The 21,906-nt window shown below is 34.2% G+C and overlaps 2 protein-coding genes across 2 annotated transcripts in view; one reads left to right on the top strand and one right to left on the bottom strand.

The window, feature by feature from the left end:
* Positions 1-20,462, top strand: part of LOC140441245 (catalase-like) — a 53,240-nt gene extending 32,778 nt beyond the window's left edge. Inside the window, exons 5-7 of the mRNA XM_072531841.1 lie at positions 10,900-11,214; positions 16,536-16,654; positions 20,016-20,462. Of these exons, the coding sequence (XP_072387942.1) occupies positions 10,900-11,214; positions 16,536-16,654; positions 20,016-20,390 (809 nt within the window). The 3' untranslated portion in view covers positions 20,391-20,462. The remainder of the gene's footprint in view (positions 1-10,899; positions 11,215-16,535; positions 16,655-20,015) is intronic.
* LOC140441244 (mannosyl-oligosaccharide alpha-1,2-mannosidase IA-like) overlaps positions 1-21,906 on the bottom strand; it is a 396,800-nt gene that overhangs the window by 257,707 nt on the left and 117,187 nt on the right. The window lies entirely within an intron of this gene.

A 21,906-nucleotide genomic window follows, 5' to 3' on the forward strand; every position in this document is an offset into this window, starting at 1 on the left:
AACTCACCGATTCAATTTTAGAAAAAAATTCAAAAAATTCGATGTTTCTTCTCGTTTTTTTCCATTTATCAAGAACTATTAGTTTTATAAAAATTTTGCATTGGACATAAAGGTTTTGTAATTAAATTTTACATAAGATAATGCTAGTTTCAAATATTTCAAATTATTATTATTATTGAAAAAGAATAATAAAAAACACAAAACAACAGTTAAAAAAAAGGTTTTTTTGTGAGTTTATTTTCCATACTAAAATCAAACTTAGGACCTTCATATTACGGAAAAGAAAACTCTATAATATGTTTAATCATCACACAAAATTTCATTAAAATCGATTTAATAGTTTTTGCAATCTAAATTTTTAAAACTGAATAATTTTACAAATTATAATCAGAAACTAAAACTTCTAAATTCGAAATTGATTTTCCGCGTTCAAAATCGCGTCGCTCTTAAACATTTCAATTATCTCTTCGCTTCTATTCAACCAATTTTGATGTATTTTTAAATCAAGCTCTCGCGAGCCAAAAAAATCAAATATATCATTTGCAAATACGTATTATATAAAATTTTTAGTTCCTTTAAACAACCAAAAATTATTTACCATAAAACTAGCTTTATTTATCATGTAACAGATGGCGCATTTTTGTAGCATAAAGTTATTTGGTCTCAAACACGAACTTTCGAAAACATATTTAACGAGTACATCAGTTATGTTTCTCGGCATTATTCTTCATTTAGCTGTGTTGTTTTTGATAGCTATCAAAAAACTTGAAACTGAGTGCTAAAATAGTCAGGCAAATATGACCAGATATCGATTTTTATTCTACGACGATCTATGCAGTATCTCAAGAAAAAATTGTTTCTAACGAGAATAATAAAAAACAAATTATTGCATAACTCCGCACAAGGCTTGAGAGTGCAGGTTTTAGAACAAAACAGCACTTTGAAGATGCTGATGTACTAATCGTCAGTGCAGTGATAGATAGAGCAATAGATAGATAGATATACAGAGCAATAGATAGATAGATAGCAATAGATTAGAACAAAACAGCACTTTGAAGATGCTGATGTACTAATCGTCTTCGGACGATAAAGCAGAAATCATTGTAGCTGAAGATATTGATATCTTGGTTATCTTCTGTTAAATTGTCGCTTCAAATAACAAAAAACTTTTGGAAAATTACTGAAGCTAAAAAGCAGAAGTATATGACTGTGAATCATTCAGCACAAGTAGTTTTAGTTGGATTTATGCGGATGCGACATCACGTCAGCTTTTGATTATAAAGGAAAGCAAAAAATTATCAAATTACTTTCTGGTGATACTGATTTACAAAATGAAGCGAAAACTTTTAACGATCCAAATGCTTCACGCGAGCAAATAAAAAAGGCAGGTTTTAAAATAATAGCTGCGTAGTATATGGGTAAAAGTTCTAAAATTGAATAGAATACTCTCAGATATTTATGTTTTAAGAAAGGATGCAGAATGAGAACTTTTTATTTATTAATGCTACCTACTTAATCTGCAATACAACAACACTGTTACAGAATATAATATCAAGTTCAACAGTGGCTTAGTAATAATTTGAACTCTACAAGTTCGAAGCTTGGGTTTGAAGCTTGAAAAAAATTGTTTAGAACCTATCCGGACATTACAGCATTTACTCCCGGAAAATTTATTAAAAACGATTAGCTATAACTGCAAAAAAGACTGCTCCTAAATATATACCTACAGTCGGTTCACAATTTGTTGATAGCTCACTACAAGTTTAACCCTAATTAGAAAACTGAAATAGGTAATACGATATAATAGTAAAAACCAACCTAAAACTGACGGTTTAAGACGTTTTCGACTAACCCACCTTATATCTGAAGGAATATAATACCTTATAATCCTATTACGGGGGTATTTTGAATTGTTAGAGATGAACGACCAGTGTCGTAGAGTATATGATTGAAACATTTATTTGAACTAAATAAATATATTTTTTAAATTATTTTTTAAATTGTACTTCTGTAAATTGTATTTTTTAATAAAAGTTATTTATTTTATTCAGAAATAAAAAGTTTCTTGCTATTTGTAAAAGATACATTTATTTAATTAAGGAAAAAGGCACCAAATGTCGCCTGGCAAAATTTCCAATGTGTTTTAAATGTATCCATTATTTTCGAATCCGGAGAAAACTAATAAATATTTTTGAAAAATTTAAACGCAGAATGAAAGATTACATTATTACTCAGGGCAGCAAATCTCTGAAAAGTTCTACAATGTTTATTTGAATATGTTATGTAACAGGGGTAAAAATAAAAGAGAAAATATAGTATAATTTTTAATTGAAAATATTGTATGCAAAAGAAACTTTTTATTTATTCTAAAAAATATTTCATTTTGCCTTTAAATTTTTCAAAAATGCTGTTTAGTTTTCTCAGGATTTGAAAAAAAAATGGATACATTTAAAACACATTGAACATTTTGACAGGCGACATTTTGCGCCTTTCCCCTTTAATACCTTACGATTACAACTATTATTACTTACCTTATACAGTATACTCCCTCTATAACGAACACGGTTATTACGAGGTTTCGCTTATAACGAGATACATTAGATGTCCCGTGAAATTTCTATTGAACTATAACCGTCTATAGCGAGGCAAATTTGGTTATAACGACAGAAAATAAGATCCAAAAACGTGTTTTTTACGTTTTTAGTCCGGTCGTGGCTATAAATAAATACCTTTTCAAACAGCCCCTCAATAAACTTAACTGCAGCCCGCAATAAACTTCTTTACAGTGAATAAATACAACTGTTTCACATCTTTAGAAAATATATGATAGAATGATACTGGACCATTTAAAGCAGTTAAAAATAAGAGAGTTCTTAAAATTGCAGAAGCAATAGTTTATGTTATCCTTGAAAATACGGTTTATACATTATGTAGTTGGAAAAAAATATAAGTACAGCTTTTTTGTTTTAACGTATATCATTGATAATAAAAGTAAACAACTCTTTTATGTTTTAATATATTTCATTGACAATAAAAGTAAATAACTTTTTTTCAAAAACGCCATTCAAACAATATTTATTAGCATCTTATATTGCTCCGAATGGCTTCACTATAGGAAGTTAATGGTTTAGAAAACTACAGATTCATATGCATGCACAGTATTATGATTGTCTGATATAACGAGATCGGCTTATAACGAGGTAATTAGTCTGTCATTTCAGTTCTCGTTATAGAGGGAGTCTACTGTATAATTACGATTAGAAAACTATTCAAATTCAAAATAAATAGGATCAACTTCGGAATCCAAGTCATCTTGAGGGTTAATAATTAGCGATTGTGTCTCTACGGTCGCATCAATTATGTTATCAAGATCCCACATTTTTTGTTCTTCTTCTATTACATGCCTTACTGCATCTTTCCAGTTTTGTTCTGTAATATGTTGTAAAGACTCGTATAACAATTCACGTACAGCTTGTATTTTATATAACGTATTTTTTCTAGCCACATAACTTTTCATTTGTGCCCAAATAAGTTCAATTGGATTTATTTCGCAGCGGTAGGGTGGAAGTCTAAGGACTGTAATGTTTCGCCCTTCCGCCATTTTGTCAACTACGTATTCCTTGAACTTAGATTTGTGTTGCTGGGCAATTTTTAGAAGTTCTGCTTTTACCATTCCATCTTCGTAAGGCAGATACTTATTCCGCAGCCAGTCAAGAATATCCTGTTTCTTCCACGCAGTCGTTGGAAGTCTTTCTACTAGTCGTGAATAATAAGGTGCATTATCTAATACTATAATTGAATTTGGTGGTATGTGTTCAATCATCTGCTCAAAATACTCTTCGAAAACATCAGCTGTCATCTCCTCGTGATAGTCTTTTGTGCTTGTGGACTGAAATTCCAACAAACCATTCTTAACAAATCCTTTTTCACTGCCAATGTGAGAAATTATTAATCTACTGCCTTTACCAGAAGGTGGGGAGATACCAGTAGACCAACCTTCCATAAAGGCTTGCCTGGAGCTTAATATATTTTTATCTGACCAAATTTTTTTTTAGAGTATGACCTGAGTTTACCCACGTTTCATCCTGGTAGAAGATGGGCCTTCCTTCAGCCCGGAATTTTCGTATGGATCTTAGATAATTTCTTCTCCAACATATTATCTCCTCCCGGTCAATCAAAAGTGATTTTCGGTCTGATTTCTCCCACCGGAAATTAAATTCTTTTAAAACTTGCCACAATTTAGTTCGTCCGATATGAGGCAAATCCGGGTCGTCTCTAACTTCTTGTAAAATTTTGTTTAGGTTTGGTATTTCTTTTTTGAAAAAAAAATCCATGAATTTTCCTTCGACTACCATTTTTGGCAAATTCATTAATTTCAATAGGCTTTTCCCTCTCTTTAAGTGTTCGTTTGTGTTTGGGTTAGCTATACCGTGTTTTTTTCTTTCTGATAGGAACCTATATATAGTTGACTCTCCTACGCCAGTCATGTGGGCACAACTTTCGAGTATGTTGAGAACAGTGTTTGTGGGATTCTGAGAAACCAGAGCATCGTGACCATTCAGGACAATAGTCTTCTCTTTTGGTGAATAGACAGACTTACTGACTGTACGCAACAGTACCGGTGTAAAACTTGATGATGAAGCCATCACAAACAATCCAACAAAACGAGCACGAGCGAAAGGTACGTATATGTTCGTAGGTATATAGAATAAAAAATCACTCACGCACTGCATATAATTCGCAAAAGAAATATTCGAGACGCTAATTACTGCCGTAGACGCGGACACACCGACGAGCCGTAAATTACATGCGATCAAAAACGTACTAAACAAAAAAATTGTTTTCGTTCGTAATAACTTCACCCTTTTAAGTTAAGTTTCGAATATAAACTGAACAAACGAGGCACGTGGCCAAAGCATACCCATTATATTATTAAAAATCTGGGGAAGTCAATCCTAATTACCATTACCTAACCTGTGGTATTACCTAATACCACATTTCTAATTTGAAATCCAGATTAAGTAGCGCATGTTATGCATTGAGAATTCTTTCACGTCTCTTTCATACATCAGTATTAAAAACAGTATACTTTGCCCATTTTTACTCAATAGCCAAATATGGCATTGAAGTCTGGGGTTGCACCTCTGAGTTAGAGCAGATATTCGTACTTCAGAAAAGAGCTATTAGGATAATGTATAAAATGAAATTTAGAGATTCTTGTAGAGGCATCTTTAGACAAAACAATATTCTTACAATTCCTGGTCTGTATATATTTTCGTGTATAATGTATTTACATAGCAAAATTTATGAATTTAATAAATTTCAATTTAACCATGTTTATTCAACAAGAGTCAGAGACAATCACTTTATGCTTCCACAACATCGTTCCGTTTTGTTGGAAAGTAGCACACACTATGCAGCCATAAGTTTCTTTAACAAATTACCAATAGATATACGAATGAATTTACATCAGCCAAACTTTCGGAGGTGTGTACATCAATACATTTGTGAGCTAGAGCCATATTCTAAAAATAACTTTTAAGTATGTTTTATCGTGTTTATTAATTTATATACTTTTAAGATAACTTTGTAAAATGTAACTTTGACTTGTCTCATACATGTACTTTGTATAATGTCGCATGTGATCAATAAATTTGACTTGACTTGACTTGAATTATCTTGCAACGAATAGTACCTTCGGATATGAATTCCAGGTTTTCTAGTAAAGTGATTAAACGCGAAGATTAGTATTAAAATATCCAAAGAGATAAGGTATTCTTATTTACAAAATTGTTAATGGTTAAATTCTTATTTTTAATAATATAATATAATTACATAACATTAGCCGTGAAAGTTTTAATTGTTTTTTTGCTAAATATATTAGTATTAAAATATTATTAACAGTATTAAAAAATATTATATTATTACAGTATACTCCCTCTATAACGAACACGGTTATTACGAGGTTTCGCTTATAACGAGGTACATTAGATGTCCCGTGAAATTTCTATTGAACTATAACCCTTTATAGCGAGGTAAATTTGCTTATAACGAGAGAAAATAAGATTGAAAAACGTGTTTTTTACGTTTTGGCCCGGCCGTAGCTATAAATAAATACCCTTTTTAACTGCGGGCCGCCCGTAATAAACTTCTTACAATTTATGATTCTTAGTCGGAAATGTAAAATTTATGATTCACAAGTGTCATTGTAGGGGATTGACCATTCACATCTAATAATATGGGTCCTAATAGACAAGATGTAGAAAGTGTTTTAAAGGTTGTCAGAAACTTTATCAAAGGACAAAACGCAAATGAAGAAGCATAAAACTGTCTCACATCTTTAGAAAATATGATAGATAGAATACTGGACAATTTAAAGCTTGAAAATACGCTTTATACATATTTACAGAATACAAATTTTTTGTTTTAACGTATATCATTGACAATAAAAGTAAACAACTTTGTTTTAAAAACGCCATTCAAACAATATTTATTAACATCTTATATTGCTCCGAATGCTTCACTATAGAAAGTTAATGTTTTAGAAAACTACATATTCATATGTATGCACAGTATTATTGTTGTTGGATATAACGATATCCGCTTATAACGAGGTAATTAGTCTGCCATTTCAGTTCTCGTTATAGAGGGAGTCTACTGTATTTAATGAATAAACACCTCAGGAACGCCTATGGTTTACGACCGTTTTATGAGTTTGAGGCGCATTTCGTGCTCTCAACAATTTATGAACGGAGAATAGCCATTACGTTAAACATGGTTTGAAATATTCTAATTAATGCCAAGGCCAATTATGCAATAATTTCCCAGACATCTACGGAAATCGAAGTGCACATTGATTATTATGAGAAGATAGCCACAGAAAAAGAAATTGAGGATGTCTTATAAGAATCTCTTGAAAAAAAAATTTGTTTCAATTAGAAGACGAAGAGATCGACGATGAAGACGTAGTGAAGAATACGATAATCATCCAAACTGCAAAAAGCCTATAGTGGAATATTAAATATATACTGGAATAGAATCTAATGATCATAAAAATAATACACTTTTTTTATATTTTTGATAGTATTTATTTTTAATTGAGTTAAAATCCGATTTTATTGCTTTTACTGTTTTATAGCTATCAGTAAAATAAATTTTGTAATTTAAAATCACGTTTTTAACTGAAATTCACTGGTTGTATTCCGTAACTTTTCATAATTTATACATATTTAAAGTTTAAACAATTTTTTGAATTTATAATAATTATAATTACAATAAATAATAAATAATACATAATTTTATGTACAAACCACTTTTTTTTTTAATTCTCTAGGCTCTTTTAATCGACGGATTTGAAAGCTTCAATGATCGTCTGTATGCAAAAAAATTTTAAGTATCTAGAAGTTTTAGTTTTTAACCTGCATAATTTTGAAAATTATTCATTAAAAAAAATAGATTGCAAAATTATTCTGCAGAAACTATTAAATCGATTTTACATATGAACATATTAAAGAGGTTTCTTTCTCTGAATATTATGGAGGTCCTAAGTTTAATTTTAGTATGGGAAATAAACTCGCAAAAAAACTTTTTTAACTAAAATTTAATTTCAAAACTTATACAAAATTATTCTAAAACTAATAGTTCTTATATGCGAAATAATATGCGAAAAAAGAAGGAAAAATATTGAATTTTTTTCATATTTTGTTTAATTAAAAGTTAAGCCCACATTTTACAACTCACGCCTAGTCAAATTATCATTTGTAGTGATATTTTAGGGCGAATTATGCAAAAAACTGCTTCACACCCAACTCAAAACAGATACCGCCTGGACTAATGTTAATAAGAAGATATCAATTATAGATCCTCCAGCTCTAAAATCTGCCTATTCTTTATCTTTTTCTAAAAATAACATCAGTTTGTAATCCAACTTATTTTCCATTTTAGCATGATTTGATTTTCTTTTATACACATTTAAAAGAGGGTTTTTATCATGTCATACAGATTTTGTGGAACATTCTTAATCAGACAACTCAGTCCAGAAACTCGTCTGTTTTTAGGCATTATTCTTCTTCAGGTACCATCTCCGCTACGGAAGTTGGCAATCATCATAGCTATTTTAATTTTTGAGGCAGTAGCTCTAAAAAGTTGTTTTGAGCTGCATCCAAACCATTCTCTCAGGTTCTTGAGCCATGAAATTCGTCTTCTTCCGATGCTTCTTCTGCAATCTATCTTTCCTTACATTATGAGTCGCAGAATGCCATACTTCTCGTCCCGCATCACATGTCCGAGATACTGTAGCTTTCTTTCTTTAATTGTAAGTTCAACTTCCTTCTCTTTACATATTCTTCTCAGTACTCCATTGTTCGTAACTCTATCTACCCAGGAAATCCTCATAATTCTTCTATAGGTCCACATTTCAAAGGCGTTAAGTCGTCTCATTGTCAATAGATTTCTAAGAGTCTAGATAAGTCTAGATTTAACGTCCATGATTCCACTCCATAGTATAGTACACTGTATAAGTAACATTTTGTTAGGCGTACTTTAAGAGCTAATGTTAAATCTTTGCCACATAGGACCTTTTTCATTTTCATAAAATTAGAACGTGCTTTTTCGATTCTGACTTTGATTTCTGCAGTGTAGTCATTATTTTCTGTTATAAGTGTTCCTAGGTAAGTGTACTTATTTACTCTTTCGCTCTGCTGGCCTTCTACTGTCAAGATTTCTACTGTTAGTATTATGGTTGTTTTTACAAATTTTCATAAACTTCGTCTTTTTTATATTGAGCGAGAGTCCGTACTCCCTACTACACATTACTATTTTACTTATGAGTCTTTCCAGGTCTTGTAAACTATCGGCTATTATTACTGTATCATCTGCATATGACTGTTTTTAGGCATATGACTGCTAAATTAGAATACTATCTTCGATGTTTACTTTTAACCATAAAACGTTGATCATGGATTCTTGTATCTGGTATTTTCGCCATTGTTTTATTAGGAAGTTTTTCAAATAGTGAAGCCATTCATGGTGATGGGTTCCTAAATTAATTTTAACAATATTTGAACTTCTTATACACACATCAAAATAATCCAGAAGACACATATATTAATAGCTTTAAATCAATATTATGTAGCTGCAGAGACAAAAATAAATTTATGTTTTTAATCTTTTTTGTTTTTTTTTTGTCGATTATTGTACCAACTTGGACGGTAATGCTGATTTGAATGGCTATAAAAAAATTTAACAAAACTTCAATATGGGTTTTTGTCAATAATATCACAAGTAATATTTCTTTATTTTCGAGTCTATGTGGATTTTTATTTAGTTTTGCGATTGCCAATAATGGAGAGACATCGTTTAAATCGCGAAACGCAGTGGCGTGTTATCGGGATGCTTCAAGCTGGCAGAAGTCATTAATCGTTTGTGGTTAAGGTGTCAAGAAACTGGTGATGTTGCTGAACGTCATAAAGGCCCTACAAGGATAACCAACCATATCGAAGACCGTTTTATTAGGTTGCAGGCTTTGCAGGATCGCACTGTACCTGCATTACAGTTACAAATGAGGCCTATCAGATGTTTGATGTAAGTGGCAAAACACAGCATAAAGTACGGTTAAATGCTCGAAGACCTGTGCGAGTGCCTGCGTTATCCAGAGAAAATCGCGCTTCTAGACTTCAGTGGGCACAAGAGCACGCAAATTAAGTTAGACGTGAGTGGGCCTCTACTTTGTTTACAGATGAGACCCGATTTAGATTTTCATCAGAACAAAGACGGACAAGAATTTGGAGATGATCTGGCAATGCTGAAAGTGCAGGAGGTTCAAAGACAGCAAGGCGGCAGTATAATGGTATGGAGTGGGATCACTCTTGGTGGAAGAACCAATCTTGTTTATCTGGAACGGTTTATAAATGTAACAGACTACCGCGATATTATTCTCGAACCTATTGTTCTACTCTTTGTACAAGCTGGTCCCAATTTCGATTAATGCATGACAATGCGCGTCTGCATACTGCCAGGCTCGTACGAACATTCCTCAAAAATAATGAAATTAAGGTTTTATCATGGCCTGCATAATCGCCAGATTTAAACCCAATTCAGCTTGTATTGGACATATTGGGCAGACACATTTTAGAACAAAATATTTCGTTAATACAAGACAGTAACTGTTTGAGTGCCTTTCAATGGGGTGGAACACATTACCGTAACAAGACATTGACCATCTGTCTTCATCATCAAGCCTTACGGGTAGGACAGTCATCAACAACCGTGGAGGTCATACACTATACTAAATTAACCTAAAGACTACTTTGTTGGGAGTTGAGGGGCAACAAATTAATTTTTTATTTTTTTGTTGCCATTTTTTGAATTAAGGGAGTTCTATTTTAATTTTCGTAAGAGCTATTGCGATAATTCTAAGAAAAAATGTTTATTTTATATTCGGGACACTTGTTTATAACTTTTTATTAAAAATATTTGAAATCCTTTTGTAATTTCGCAGTTGGTTTTGTCCCCCAGATTATTTTGATGAGTGTATATCTTAAAAATTTCCAGGCTTGCGTGGTTTTACTTCCTCTAACGTGTGCCACTAGTTGTCTGCATTTGCTTCACCGTTGTTAATTATTTTGTAATTAGTTTCCGCTTTATTATTCTTTTACAGTACGTCTAGTGAGCTGTTAGTTTTTCGTGGTAAGCCATTTCTGATATATAGTTGCTTCTCATATTTCATATTCTCTAGTTCTGTCTACAAAAAATGATTAACTTCTTGTCTAAATATTTCTTTTTCAAAAGAAGCAATATTGTGTCTCTTTTTTTTTATTTTTTTTGCCGCTAAATGAATTGATTTTTCCATAAAATTATCTAATTTACTTTTCACATTATATTTCTTGTTTTCTGTTTTAGGTATAAAAAATTTGGATCCAGACACCGCCAACAAACTAGCAGGTACTGATCCAGACTACGCAGTTAGAGATTTATATAATGCCATCGAAGAAGGTAAAAAAACAGGCAAATATCCATCGTGGACGTTTTATATTCAAACTATGACACCTGAACAAGCTTCAAAGCAAAAATTAAATCCATTTGATATCACCAAAGTATGGCAACACAAAGACTTTCCTTTAAGAAAAGTTGGAAGATTCGTTTTAAATAGAAATCCTGGCAATCATTTCTCTGAAGTCGAACAACTATCGTTTTCTCCAAGCAACTTTACCCCAGGTAGGCATTAATCTAATAATTAATTGTTCGATATTAAAGCTTTGCAGAAAAGTCGTGAATATAATTTATACTATACATACTATATATTCTACCCTGAAAACTGACATTTATATTTCTTTTATATTTTATATTTCCTTTGTAGTGTTACTGTTAGATGATCAATTTATTAAAAAAAATTATTTAAAAAATCTTTTTTAATAATAAATCTGAGTTTATTGCACTTCCAAAAAAACCAGGAGCCAAAAAATGCGAGGATTACCGTACTATAAGCCTCATGAGTCATCTCCTAAAAATTGTTCCTAAAGATAATTCATAAGAGAATGTACAAGCTGTGTGAAAGTCAAATTTTCCCCAACCAGTTCGGGTTCACAAATGCTGTTGGTACTAGAGAGGCTTTGTTCTCAGTACAAGTTTTATTCCAGAGATGCAGAGACGTCAACCGCGACGTATACGCATGTTTGGTTGATTACGAGAAAGCGTTTGATCGAGTACAGTATGCAAATACTAAAAGAAGCAGGAATTAACAACCAAGATCTGAAAATAATTAGAAATCTTTACTGGAATCAGACAGCAAATTTCAAAGTTGAAGCTGACCATGTGAAAATCATGCGTAGGGTGAGGCAAGGCTGTATTTTGTCTCCTCTAAATTTCAATCTGTACTCTCAAAAGAATATTTATCAAAGCTTTGCACGAAAATGGAAAAGGTATTCTACTAAATGGTTACCGGCTAAACAACATCGGATATGCAGATGACACCATAGTATTTGCGGACAACAAGACCTACAAGTTCTTATGAACAAAATCACGTATTACAGTCAACAATATGGACTCAATATAACCGTTAAGAAGACAAAGCTTATGATAATTGGCCAGAAAAGGATAACAGTAGGTCAACTCTACGTCAACCAATCCCCTGTAGAAAGACAGTACAACTACCTCGGCACCATAATAAATGAAGAATGGACCAACAACCAGGAGATTAGAGCGCGCATCGGGAAAGCTAGATCCCCCTTCAATCGAATTGGAGACTTCCTCAAGAGTCACAACCTCTCTCTTGATACAAAAGTAAGAATGTTGCGATGCTACGTCTTCTCTGACCTTTTTTATGGTGATGAATAGTGGACCTTGAAAGAAGATATGTGCAGAAAACTGGAAGCATTTGACATGTGGCTATATCGGAGAATACTTAAGATCTCGTGGACTGACCGAGTCACAAACGAGGAGGTCCTCAGAAGAATGAATAAGAATCGAGAAGTACTGACCACCATCAAATCTCGAAAGTTACAATTCTTCGGACATATGCGAAATGAATCCAGATATGCTCTCCTTCAAGCCATTCTGCAAAGAAAAATATTTGGAAAACGAGGTCCAGCAAGAAAAAGAACATCTTGGTTAAAGAACCTCAGGATCTGGTGCAATACAACATCTGTGCAGCTTTTCCGCGCTGCTGCAGATAAGATAAAGATTGCCATGATGATCGCCAACATTCGTAACGGATAGGCAGATCAAGAAGAAAAAGAAGTTAACTTAATATTATTGAATAGCTTTTACCATAGTACCATTGGCACACAAATTGTGTGCTGATTAACAAATATGTTTCTTCTAGTTTCCCCCGATGTACCATATCAATCTCAGACATGCAATATTGCAAAAATCACGCCCCCAAAAAAATTATATTATCTTCTCTAATTTGCACTCTCACTGAAAACTCTTAACCAACTAAAATCTTAACTAGTTCCCCTTCTTCCGGTCATTTGCTCTCTCTCTTTTTCCAATTCTGCACTCCTATACCATTTAAATCACCTTTAACTGCTTCTAACCACTTTTCCATGGTCTTCCTCTCTTCATTTTACCCCCTCCCATCTCCAAAAAGCACCTTTTTTACATAACGTTTCTCTGGGATTCGAGTGATGTGACCTAACCACCTGACTCTCTATGCTTTGACTTTTTGTACAATTAGGGGTTTTCCATACATCTCCATTACCTCTTTATTTGTTCTTCTTCGCCAATTTCCCTCCGCTGTACTAACACCACCAAAAATCTTCCGCAATATATTCCTTTCCCAGATCTCGATTTTCATTTCATCTTTCTTATTCATAGTCCAGGTCTCACAGGCATACACTGCCACTGGCCGAATGTTTCATATATTCGAATTTTTGCTGCCCTACATACATTTTTTGCTCTTAGAATATTGCTTAATGAGCCCATTGCTCTACTTCTTTTTAACAGTCTCTTTTCGATTTCTTTTTTTTCTTCCCCTTTATTCGTTATTGTTACACCCAAATACTCGAACTTGCTGACATGTTTAATTTTGTAATCCGTTTCGGATGTGTGACGAAAGTGTGACGAATTTATTGGGTTCTGTTATCTCACCACGCATTTCCATATATTTTGTTTTCGTTTCATTTTTATACAACACAAATTTTCTTGCTTCACCTTCAAAGTTGTTAAACATGTGTTTAAGTTCTTTTTTTGTTCTTGTTAAGAGAACTACATCATCTGCGTACGCTATACATTGCTGTTTATAGTGGAAAATGGTACGTAGTTTGGATCTTACTTTCTCTCATTATTGCCTCCAAGATAAAGTTAAACAGATCAGTAGAAAGTGGATCCCCTTGTCTTAATCCTCTTGTAACCGAAAACAGATGTGACTTACTTCCTTCTACGACCACTCTATTGTTTGTACTTGTTAGAGACATTTTCAATAATTTTATCAACTTTTTTGATATTCCTAAATTTTGTAGAGCTTTATACAACTTTTGCCGATCGAGAGAGTCATACGCCTGTTTAAAATCAATAAAGAGCATGTGGAGTCCTAGGTTTTGTTCGTAACTGTTATTTTGTATCAATTTTAAGGTAAATATTTGATCCACTGTCGATCTTCCTGCTCTAAACCCTCTTTGGTATTCACCTATTATGCCATTCTCGTATTTTTTCAATTTATTACGTATGATCGTTGCTAACATTTTGTACCCAACATCCAGTAGCGCTATGATTCTGTAATTTTCACAAAGAGTTCTGTCACCTTTCTTACTGGGCAAAGAGTTCTGTCACCTTTCTTACTACATCTACTGGGCAAATTAAGGCATTACTCCATCTCTCTGGCATTTTCTCCTCTCTTCACACTCTCAGTATCAAATTACATAGCTTTCTTTGCAGTGTGAACTCTCCTTCCTTTAAAATTTCCGCCGAGATTCCATTCTCCCCTGCGCTTTTACCGTTTTTAAGCCATTTCATTGTTTCCTTTAATTCCTGTTCTGTTGGTTCATCTACGTACTCCTCATCATTATCCTCTCATTGGCCCATTGCCTCATCTGTTTGCATCTGATCTTCATTATTTAGCAGTTCTTCAAAATATTGTGCCCATCTGTTTAATTTCTCTGCAGTATTTCCAGGAAGCAGTCCTAAAGAAAGACTATGGTATTCACAATAATTAGGTTTTGTATTATGTGCACTGTGATACTTTATCTAGAATAGATAAACTCGCTTTGGATTTTATTTTTCTTCTGGTTACATTATTGTAGAGCTAATTCCAGTGAGTCTAGTCCTATTGCAGGTACAAACAATCCTGTTTATAACACAACTCAGGCTAAGATATTTTCAGGTATTCTAAGTTTAAAGGACAATTTGAGTTTCGACATACCATCTCATTTTATTATTGGGTGTGATTATACTTTAAGTTAACCAATTTACACGCTGTTTAGCTAATCATAAGTCTGTGGAAGTTTTCCCAATATGTGAGAAAAAAGTTTTGTCATTCCAACACTTTAATCTGGTAATAAGTATAATATAAAAAAACTATCGTCTCATCAGCAACATAAGCATGAGTCATAAACTATTTGAATCACTTTTAACAATTTTAAAATTAAAATTTTAATACTTTTATGTCACTGTAAAAATACTATTTATGACCCCTTCAGACACTTAAACCTCCTAAGGCTGGTCCATTGTATCACCCCTATCATACGGACTAGGCCTATAAGGACTAGCTCTTCGACGTTTCTGGGGCCCAGGCTCCATGCTCCTATATCTGTTAGAATCAGCAGGAGCTCCAAAACTAAGCTCTTCCTGCCGTTCCAAAAGTCTAATCCTTTAATAACCTTGTGGCCTCATAGAAAGCCACAAGTCTCTTTAGGAGTAGCTCCCTCATTTGGCTCGGTTGCATAAGGTTGCTCAAGGTAGGCGAGTGTCGGGCACTTCCAGGACATGTAAGGATGTTTCCTCCTTCTCATTATATAGACTGCACCGTGGGTCATCCGACAATTCAAGCAAATGTAGGTGCCGCCTGAGTCTACAGTGGCAAGCACTGACAAGTAGAGAGCATTTTCTACAATCTAGAAAGAGAAATTGAGCTGTAGGACTTTTGGGTGGCCCCACTACATGGAGCTTAGCCTATCTCATACCTCCACAACTGGCCTAGGAGGCCTGGAACCTCCGCAAAAGAAGCTCCTTGAAGCTACCTCGACCAGTAGTGAATTATAGGTTCGGGTCCCACAGGCAGAGTGGATGAGTTCGTTCGTTCCCTTCCACACCTGTGTGTTCCGGTACCCATACCAAGTTAACCCTATTGGTCGGCGCAACGTCAGCCACGGCTCTCTTGCAGCCAAGAAACAGCTTAGAGCTAGCTTTGGGCGCTTCCAACGTCCTTGAGAACTCAGACTGTCCATTTTCTGTCTTACACCTAAAACATCTTAAAAATTTCTTTAATCATCGAACATGCATGGTAGCAGAAAATATTGGAAATACCAAAACGATACATTTGGAGCAGCACTTTAAATAAGAATGTAGTCTGTCATCAGGATAATGCACCTTGCTATGAATCTGCAATTGAAATGGCTAAAATTCATAAAAAGTAGTGTGGCATTCGTCCTTACATTCCTCAAATCTGATAAAATGGTTTGGTTATAAAAGATTTTTGTCTAATTCCGAAGTAATCGTTACTCCTCCCTCTTTCACAAGCCTATAAAAAAGGCATTCTTAAATTAGAATATCGTTTGAGTAAAAAGTTCGTGTAACCTTCTGGCTAAGGTCTAGTGTTAGGGTTTTCAGGTCGTGCAGGACTACTTTCGTAGCCGGGACCGACGGCTTTACGTGCCCTCCGAAGCACGGTGGCAGCTCAGTTAAATTAGAAATTGAAAATTTTGTCGGTGCCGGGATCGTTTGAGTAACTGTGGTGATCAATCCCCAGATTGTATTAAAAAATAAAATGTTTCTTTATCGAAAAAAAATTTCGTTCGGTTCTTTATTAGACCAAGTAGCAATCGAATAATTTTCTATATGTAAAAACAAAATTACCTACACGTTATTAATATTTTTTGTAGGATTTGGACCGTCTCCCGATAGATTGCTTCAAGGGCGTTTGTTTGGTTACCACGATTCTCACCTTCACCGTATGGGAACCAATTTTGAACAACTACCAGTAAATCGACCAATAAAAAAGGTGAGTATTAAAAATATATAAGAATTATAGTTATAAAGGAATAAAAAATATACACTATCGCACAAAGCAGAGCACTTGGCATAGAACAACTTGATATTTTTTATTTTAATGGGAAAGTTATCAGATTATTTTTATTAAGATTATTTGTCTATTTTATTTGTCTAACTAAAGTATTAGTTTCATTTCTGATTTGTTTATAGTGGTTGTATGCCTGTTATTTTTGTTTTGTTCTGTATTGTAAAAAGGCTTTCTTTTTTTCTTCACATTTTGTCGTAACTTTCTCTCTAAGCCATGGTGTTTTCTTTTTTGATATGTTAGTGTTCGTTACTTTCCTCTCTCCAAGTGATTCTGTTTCTGCGTTAATTATGTTATTTATGAGTTTTTTGCAGCTTTCCTCAATGTTATCGTTTTCTAATATTTCATTCCCAGCGATCTTCTCTGATGTTCTTTTGCTGTAGACGTAAGTATTCCGTGGATTCCGTATTTAGTCCTTCGACTTTGATTTTTGTTTGTGTTGGCGCTGCTCTCTTGGTAGGAAGTATTTCAGGATGATTCTTATTTTACATAATACTAGGCTATGATCGCTACCTACATCTGCTGAGTTGAGGCATCTTACGTCGATTATTTTCGATGGATGTATCTCTCTGTTGGTTATAACATAATCTATCATAGATCTCTATCCATGGGTGTTATTAAATGTATATTTGTTTTGGTTTTTATGGTCAAAAAATGTGTTGTTTATTCTTAGTTCGTTATTCGTGCACAAGTTTATCAACAGTTCTCCATTTTCGTCTTTGACGGGTACTACTTAATTCCGGGTATTACTTGATTGCCTATTCGAGCGTTAAAATCCCCCAATATTATCATCTTCCCTCTGACTTGATCTACTACTTGTTGTAATTGGTCATAAAACGTTTAGCTTGTTGTTGAGGCTTGTTATTTTCTGGAACGTATACTCCGATGATGTTCAGGTCTTCCTTCTCCATTCTTATCTTTGCTATTACTATTCTTTCTGATATGTATTGACACTCTTTGATGGGATTTTGGTACCTTTGGTATATTAGTAAGGTTACACCTTCTTTGGCCCTGTTTTCTTTTGCTACTCCATTGTAGATTAGCTGTATTTAATTCTGTAACAAATATTTTTGCTTTTGATAATATTCTTATTTCAACTCTTGTTGTACCAAACAAGTTAACTTTTCCGTACTTTTCCATTACATGTATCACAACTTTCTTACATTTCAAACGGTCGTCCATGATAATTAGTCAGTGGGTAGCCCCATTATTCTTAAATCTGCCCATAAGTTGTCTCTCCACCGCATTCGTAGGCGTCCTAAGGGCTTTCTCTCTGTAGGGGCTTCCTCCCAGATAACTTGACAAGGCAGTTTTTAGGGAGCCTATGGACATTGCCAGCCCATCTTAGACATAAGGATTTAATTTCCTGGATGACGTCGCTAGCCTTATATATCTGTATGACCTCGTCATTTGTTCTCATTCGGTATTGGTTAGTATTCAGGTTGTGATAGGGTCCGAAGATTCTTCTGAGGATTTTTCTCTTATCTGATCTGTCTAATCACTGTTTTTTACTATATTCTATCTCGTCTATTTTGACTGTTAATGCAGATATATTTGGATTTCTCTTCATTGACCCTTAGACCGAATATTTTGCCTCTATCTCTAAATTGACGAAAACACCATCAACATTACATTGGTAACGGTGTTTCCAACAATGTCAATGTTCTCCGTGTATGCTAGTAGTAATTTTGGTCCGTTTACTGTCAGCAATTCTGTTCTAATTTGTGCTTTACCACTTTCTTCAGGATTGTATTAAAGAGGTGAGGTGACAACGCATCTCCTTGTTTTAGGCCACTATTTATTTCAAACAATTCCGAGAGTTTGTTACCTATCCATACTCTGGATCTACAGCTATGTACACATATTTTAACGAGCTAGATAAGTTTTTTTTTGGAACTGACAGTTCTGCCATTTCATTCCACATCTGATCCCTTTTAACTCTATCGTATGCTTGCCGGAAATCTATGAAGAGATTATGGCTAGTTCTATTGGATTCCATTCCTTTTTGAAGCAGCCCTTAGAGTAAAAATCTAATCTATGGTCGATCTATTTTTTTCTGAATCCGGCTTGATATTCTCCTATGAAATTTTCTACAAAAGGTGTTCGATAAATTGCTGTAGATTGCAAATCTCAAAGTATCTCTATATTGTAACCTGAAAGATCTTTTGTGTATACATTTATTCATCTTTCGTGTGTACACATATATCTAGTCGAAATGGTATAGCTTTCTAAGAAAGCCTACTAAAAAATTCTTAAAAGATCTGCTCCACATTGCGACCTGAAAGATATTTTGTATGTTCCCTGCATTTATGTTCAGTTCAAAAGATCTAGCCTTCTAAGAAAGCCAATTGTTTGTTTCGGACAGATATTTGTTACTAAAAAGACCTGCCCCAGGTATGGATGACGTTGGCGAATAATTGCCCCACAGTTGCGGACGTTCGGCCGTTCTCACTGTATTTTAGCAAAATCTGCATGTTGTTCTTATTTGCCCAATATTTGCCTGTTTTACCGAAATGGTATTTGAGTGAGTGTGGTATTTGATAGACCGCGAAATTGCTCTGGTCCAAAAAGGAGCATTAGTTCATTTCTTATAAAGGTTATCAGCAGTCCCATAATCATCAATTATTCCTTTATCTCTTAGCACCAAATTTACTTAAGTTGTGCTTCGCAAATTTCTTGAGGTACTATTTGCTATATTATATTCAGCAGCTTGTATGTCTTAGATAATACATATTTGGCCGAACTGCGTCGTTTCTTCCAAAATTCTTAAAAATCTGTTGCATGCAGTTCTGCAGTCTGTAGTTGTATGTACAAAACTAAACTAAACCCTCGATCTCGAGGGAACACGCTCCATTGGGATGTGATCCAATATTTATTAATTTCACAGTAACATGTGATGCCAACCGTGTTCTCTCTTTTTTTTTCGCTATTATTTATTTCTCTTCGCCAACGTGAATTGACGGAGAGCCTCTCCATACTCCATGAGATCCCGGCTGTATAATGCAACGGTTGAAATAATCCTGAGGACACTGACGACTTTTATGAAATTCATTACTTTTGCTTTGGTTAATAATATCTCGTTTATTTGTTGAATCGTAGGTAATTCACAGAGGCGACGTATAGTAGGGTAGAATGTACCACTTGCAAATACATCCGTTCTTATCTCTACTACACATGCTTGTATCGCCGGAGGTACATATCCACTGATGATGGTTTTCTTGAGCAGTGTGTATACGAGTATATGTTGATTTAAATATTTTATTAGCACTTTCCCATTCTTTTACAGATTGCAAACTTCCAACGTGACGGAACATCTGTTCTGTACAATCAAGGAGGAGCACCTAACTACCATCCCAACAGCTTTGGAGGTCCCGAAGTAGACCCAGCAGCTAAAAATTGGACACTTCCACCTGAACATGTCAATGGTGACGTAAACTACTACGATTTAGGCAATGACGATAATTATACGCAACCAAAAATTTTTTATAACAACGTTTTGGACGAAGCAGCTAGAGGAAGGCTTGTTAATAACTTAGCTGGTGCCATTCAAAATGCAAAGAAAGAAATACAAGATCGAGCAGTAGAAGTTTTCAAGAACGTGGATTCAGATTTAGGAGAAAGGTTAACTAAGGCATTAGCTCAAGTGAAAGTTAACTTGTAAATTAATATTTAAAACATAATTTAATTAATTGACACATTAACATGATTCAAAAATAAACTAACATGCATATTATTTATGTTTTTTAATCTCCCAAATAATTTGATGGTTCGCGAAGTAAAGAAGTTAATAATAGACTTAATGTTTCATTGGTTCGTGCCACATGACAAACAAAAATTGTTCAAACGTCGCAATATAAAATTGTAGTAGACCGTCGGATTTCCGACGAAGTTCATCTACGATTTTCTCCCTTATGCGTTTGAGAGTACTCAAAGATGAAATCTTCTTCTTCTTCTTCTACTTGTTGGAGATCTTTCAATCTGTTTAATTCTGAAGCTGCCTCTGGTTAATTTCCTGGGAGGTAGATTGCCAACTATCCCTCTATCTTTTAGGTGGTCTTCCGGGAGGTCTTGAACAGGGCGGGTTGTTTTCAAGGACAATTTTTGGGAGTCTATTCTCATCCATTCGTCTTACATGACTGTACCACATCCTTTTCCGCTGCCTTCCCCATCTTACAATATCTTGAATTTTGCACTGCTCTCTAAAGTTTGTATTTCTCACCCTGTCTCTTCTTGTTTTGCCCACTATTGTTCTTAGGGTTTTCATCTCGGCAACCCTTAGCATCTATTTCGTTTTGTTGGTATGTTCGCGCACTTCTATGCCATGTCATGATCGGTCGTATGCAAGTCTTGTAGATTCTAATTTTACTATCTGTGCGCATATACGGATTTGACCAGACTATCTCCCGCAGACATCCCGACAATGCGGATGCTTTGTTGATTTGACTCCTTAGGTCCTTTACTGGGTCGTGTCTGCTTGATATATCTATATGAAGATGAAATCAAGGAGAGTAAAATATGTGAAAACTATGAGGTTTCCTGGGAAAATTTGCGTGAAAATTGCATTTTCTTCTGTAAAGAAAATCTTCGTTTGTAAAATTTTTTTCTCCCTTATGCCATTTTACGATTTGATAGAGGAGTTTGAATTCGATTATTAAAAATTTGGGCATAAGGGCTATTGTACCCTAAGGGTGTTAATTATGAACAAAACATGTAATGTTTTATTCAACGTTCTTGATTTTCTCCTTAATGCTACTTGAAATTTGTTAGTTTTCACGATAAAGAACTTGCAACAAAAAGGCATAACGGCAGGTCGTAAAAAACAAAAAAATTTACCCTTGAGAAGAGAAAAGTTGCGGAAAATTAGATTTTCGAAAAAGGGTACGCTGGTTCAAATCTACATTTCCTTTTTTGCTTCTCTTTGTATTTTAAGTGCATAAAAAGGCATCAGGGATACAATCCTGGTTAAATTTCGTATTGAAATACGACGATCTATAAATGAGATATGCGGCTTTGAATTGGAATTCACAAGTAAATCTAGTTGACTGATGAATGAGTAGTACGATTAAACAGTGCGTTCACAACTGATTGACGTTCATTGATTGGTCTCTACTGGGAGATATCAGACAATATAAAATCGGAACGTTTCGGCAATTTAATATTTTCTATTAAACTATTTA

This window comes from Diabrotica undecimpunctata, chromosome 5, assembly GCF_040954645.1.
Source record: "Diabrotica undecimpunctata isolate CICGRU chromosome 5, icDiaUnde3, whole genome shotgun sequence".
Lineage (NCBI taxonomy): Eukaryota > Metazoa > Arthropoda > Insecta > Coleoptera > Chrysomelidae > Diabrotica > Diabrotica undecimpunctata.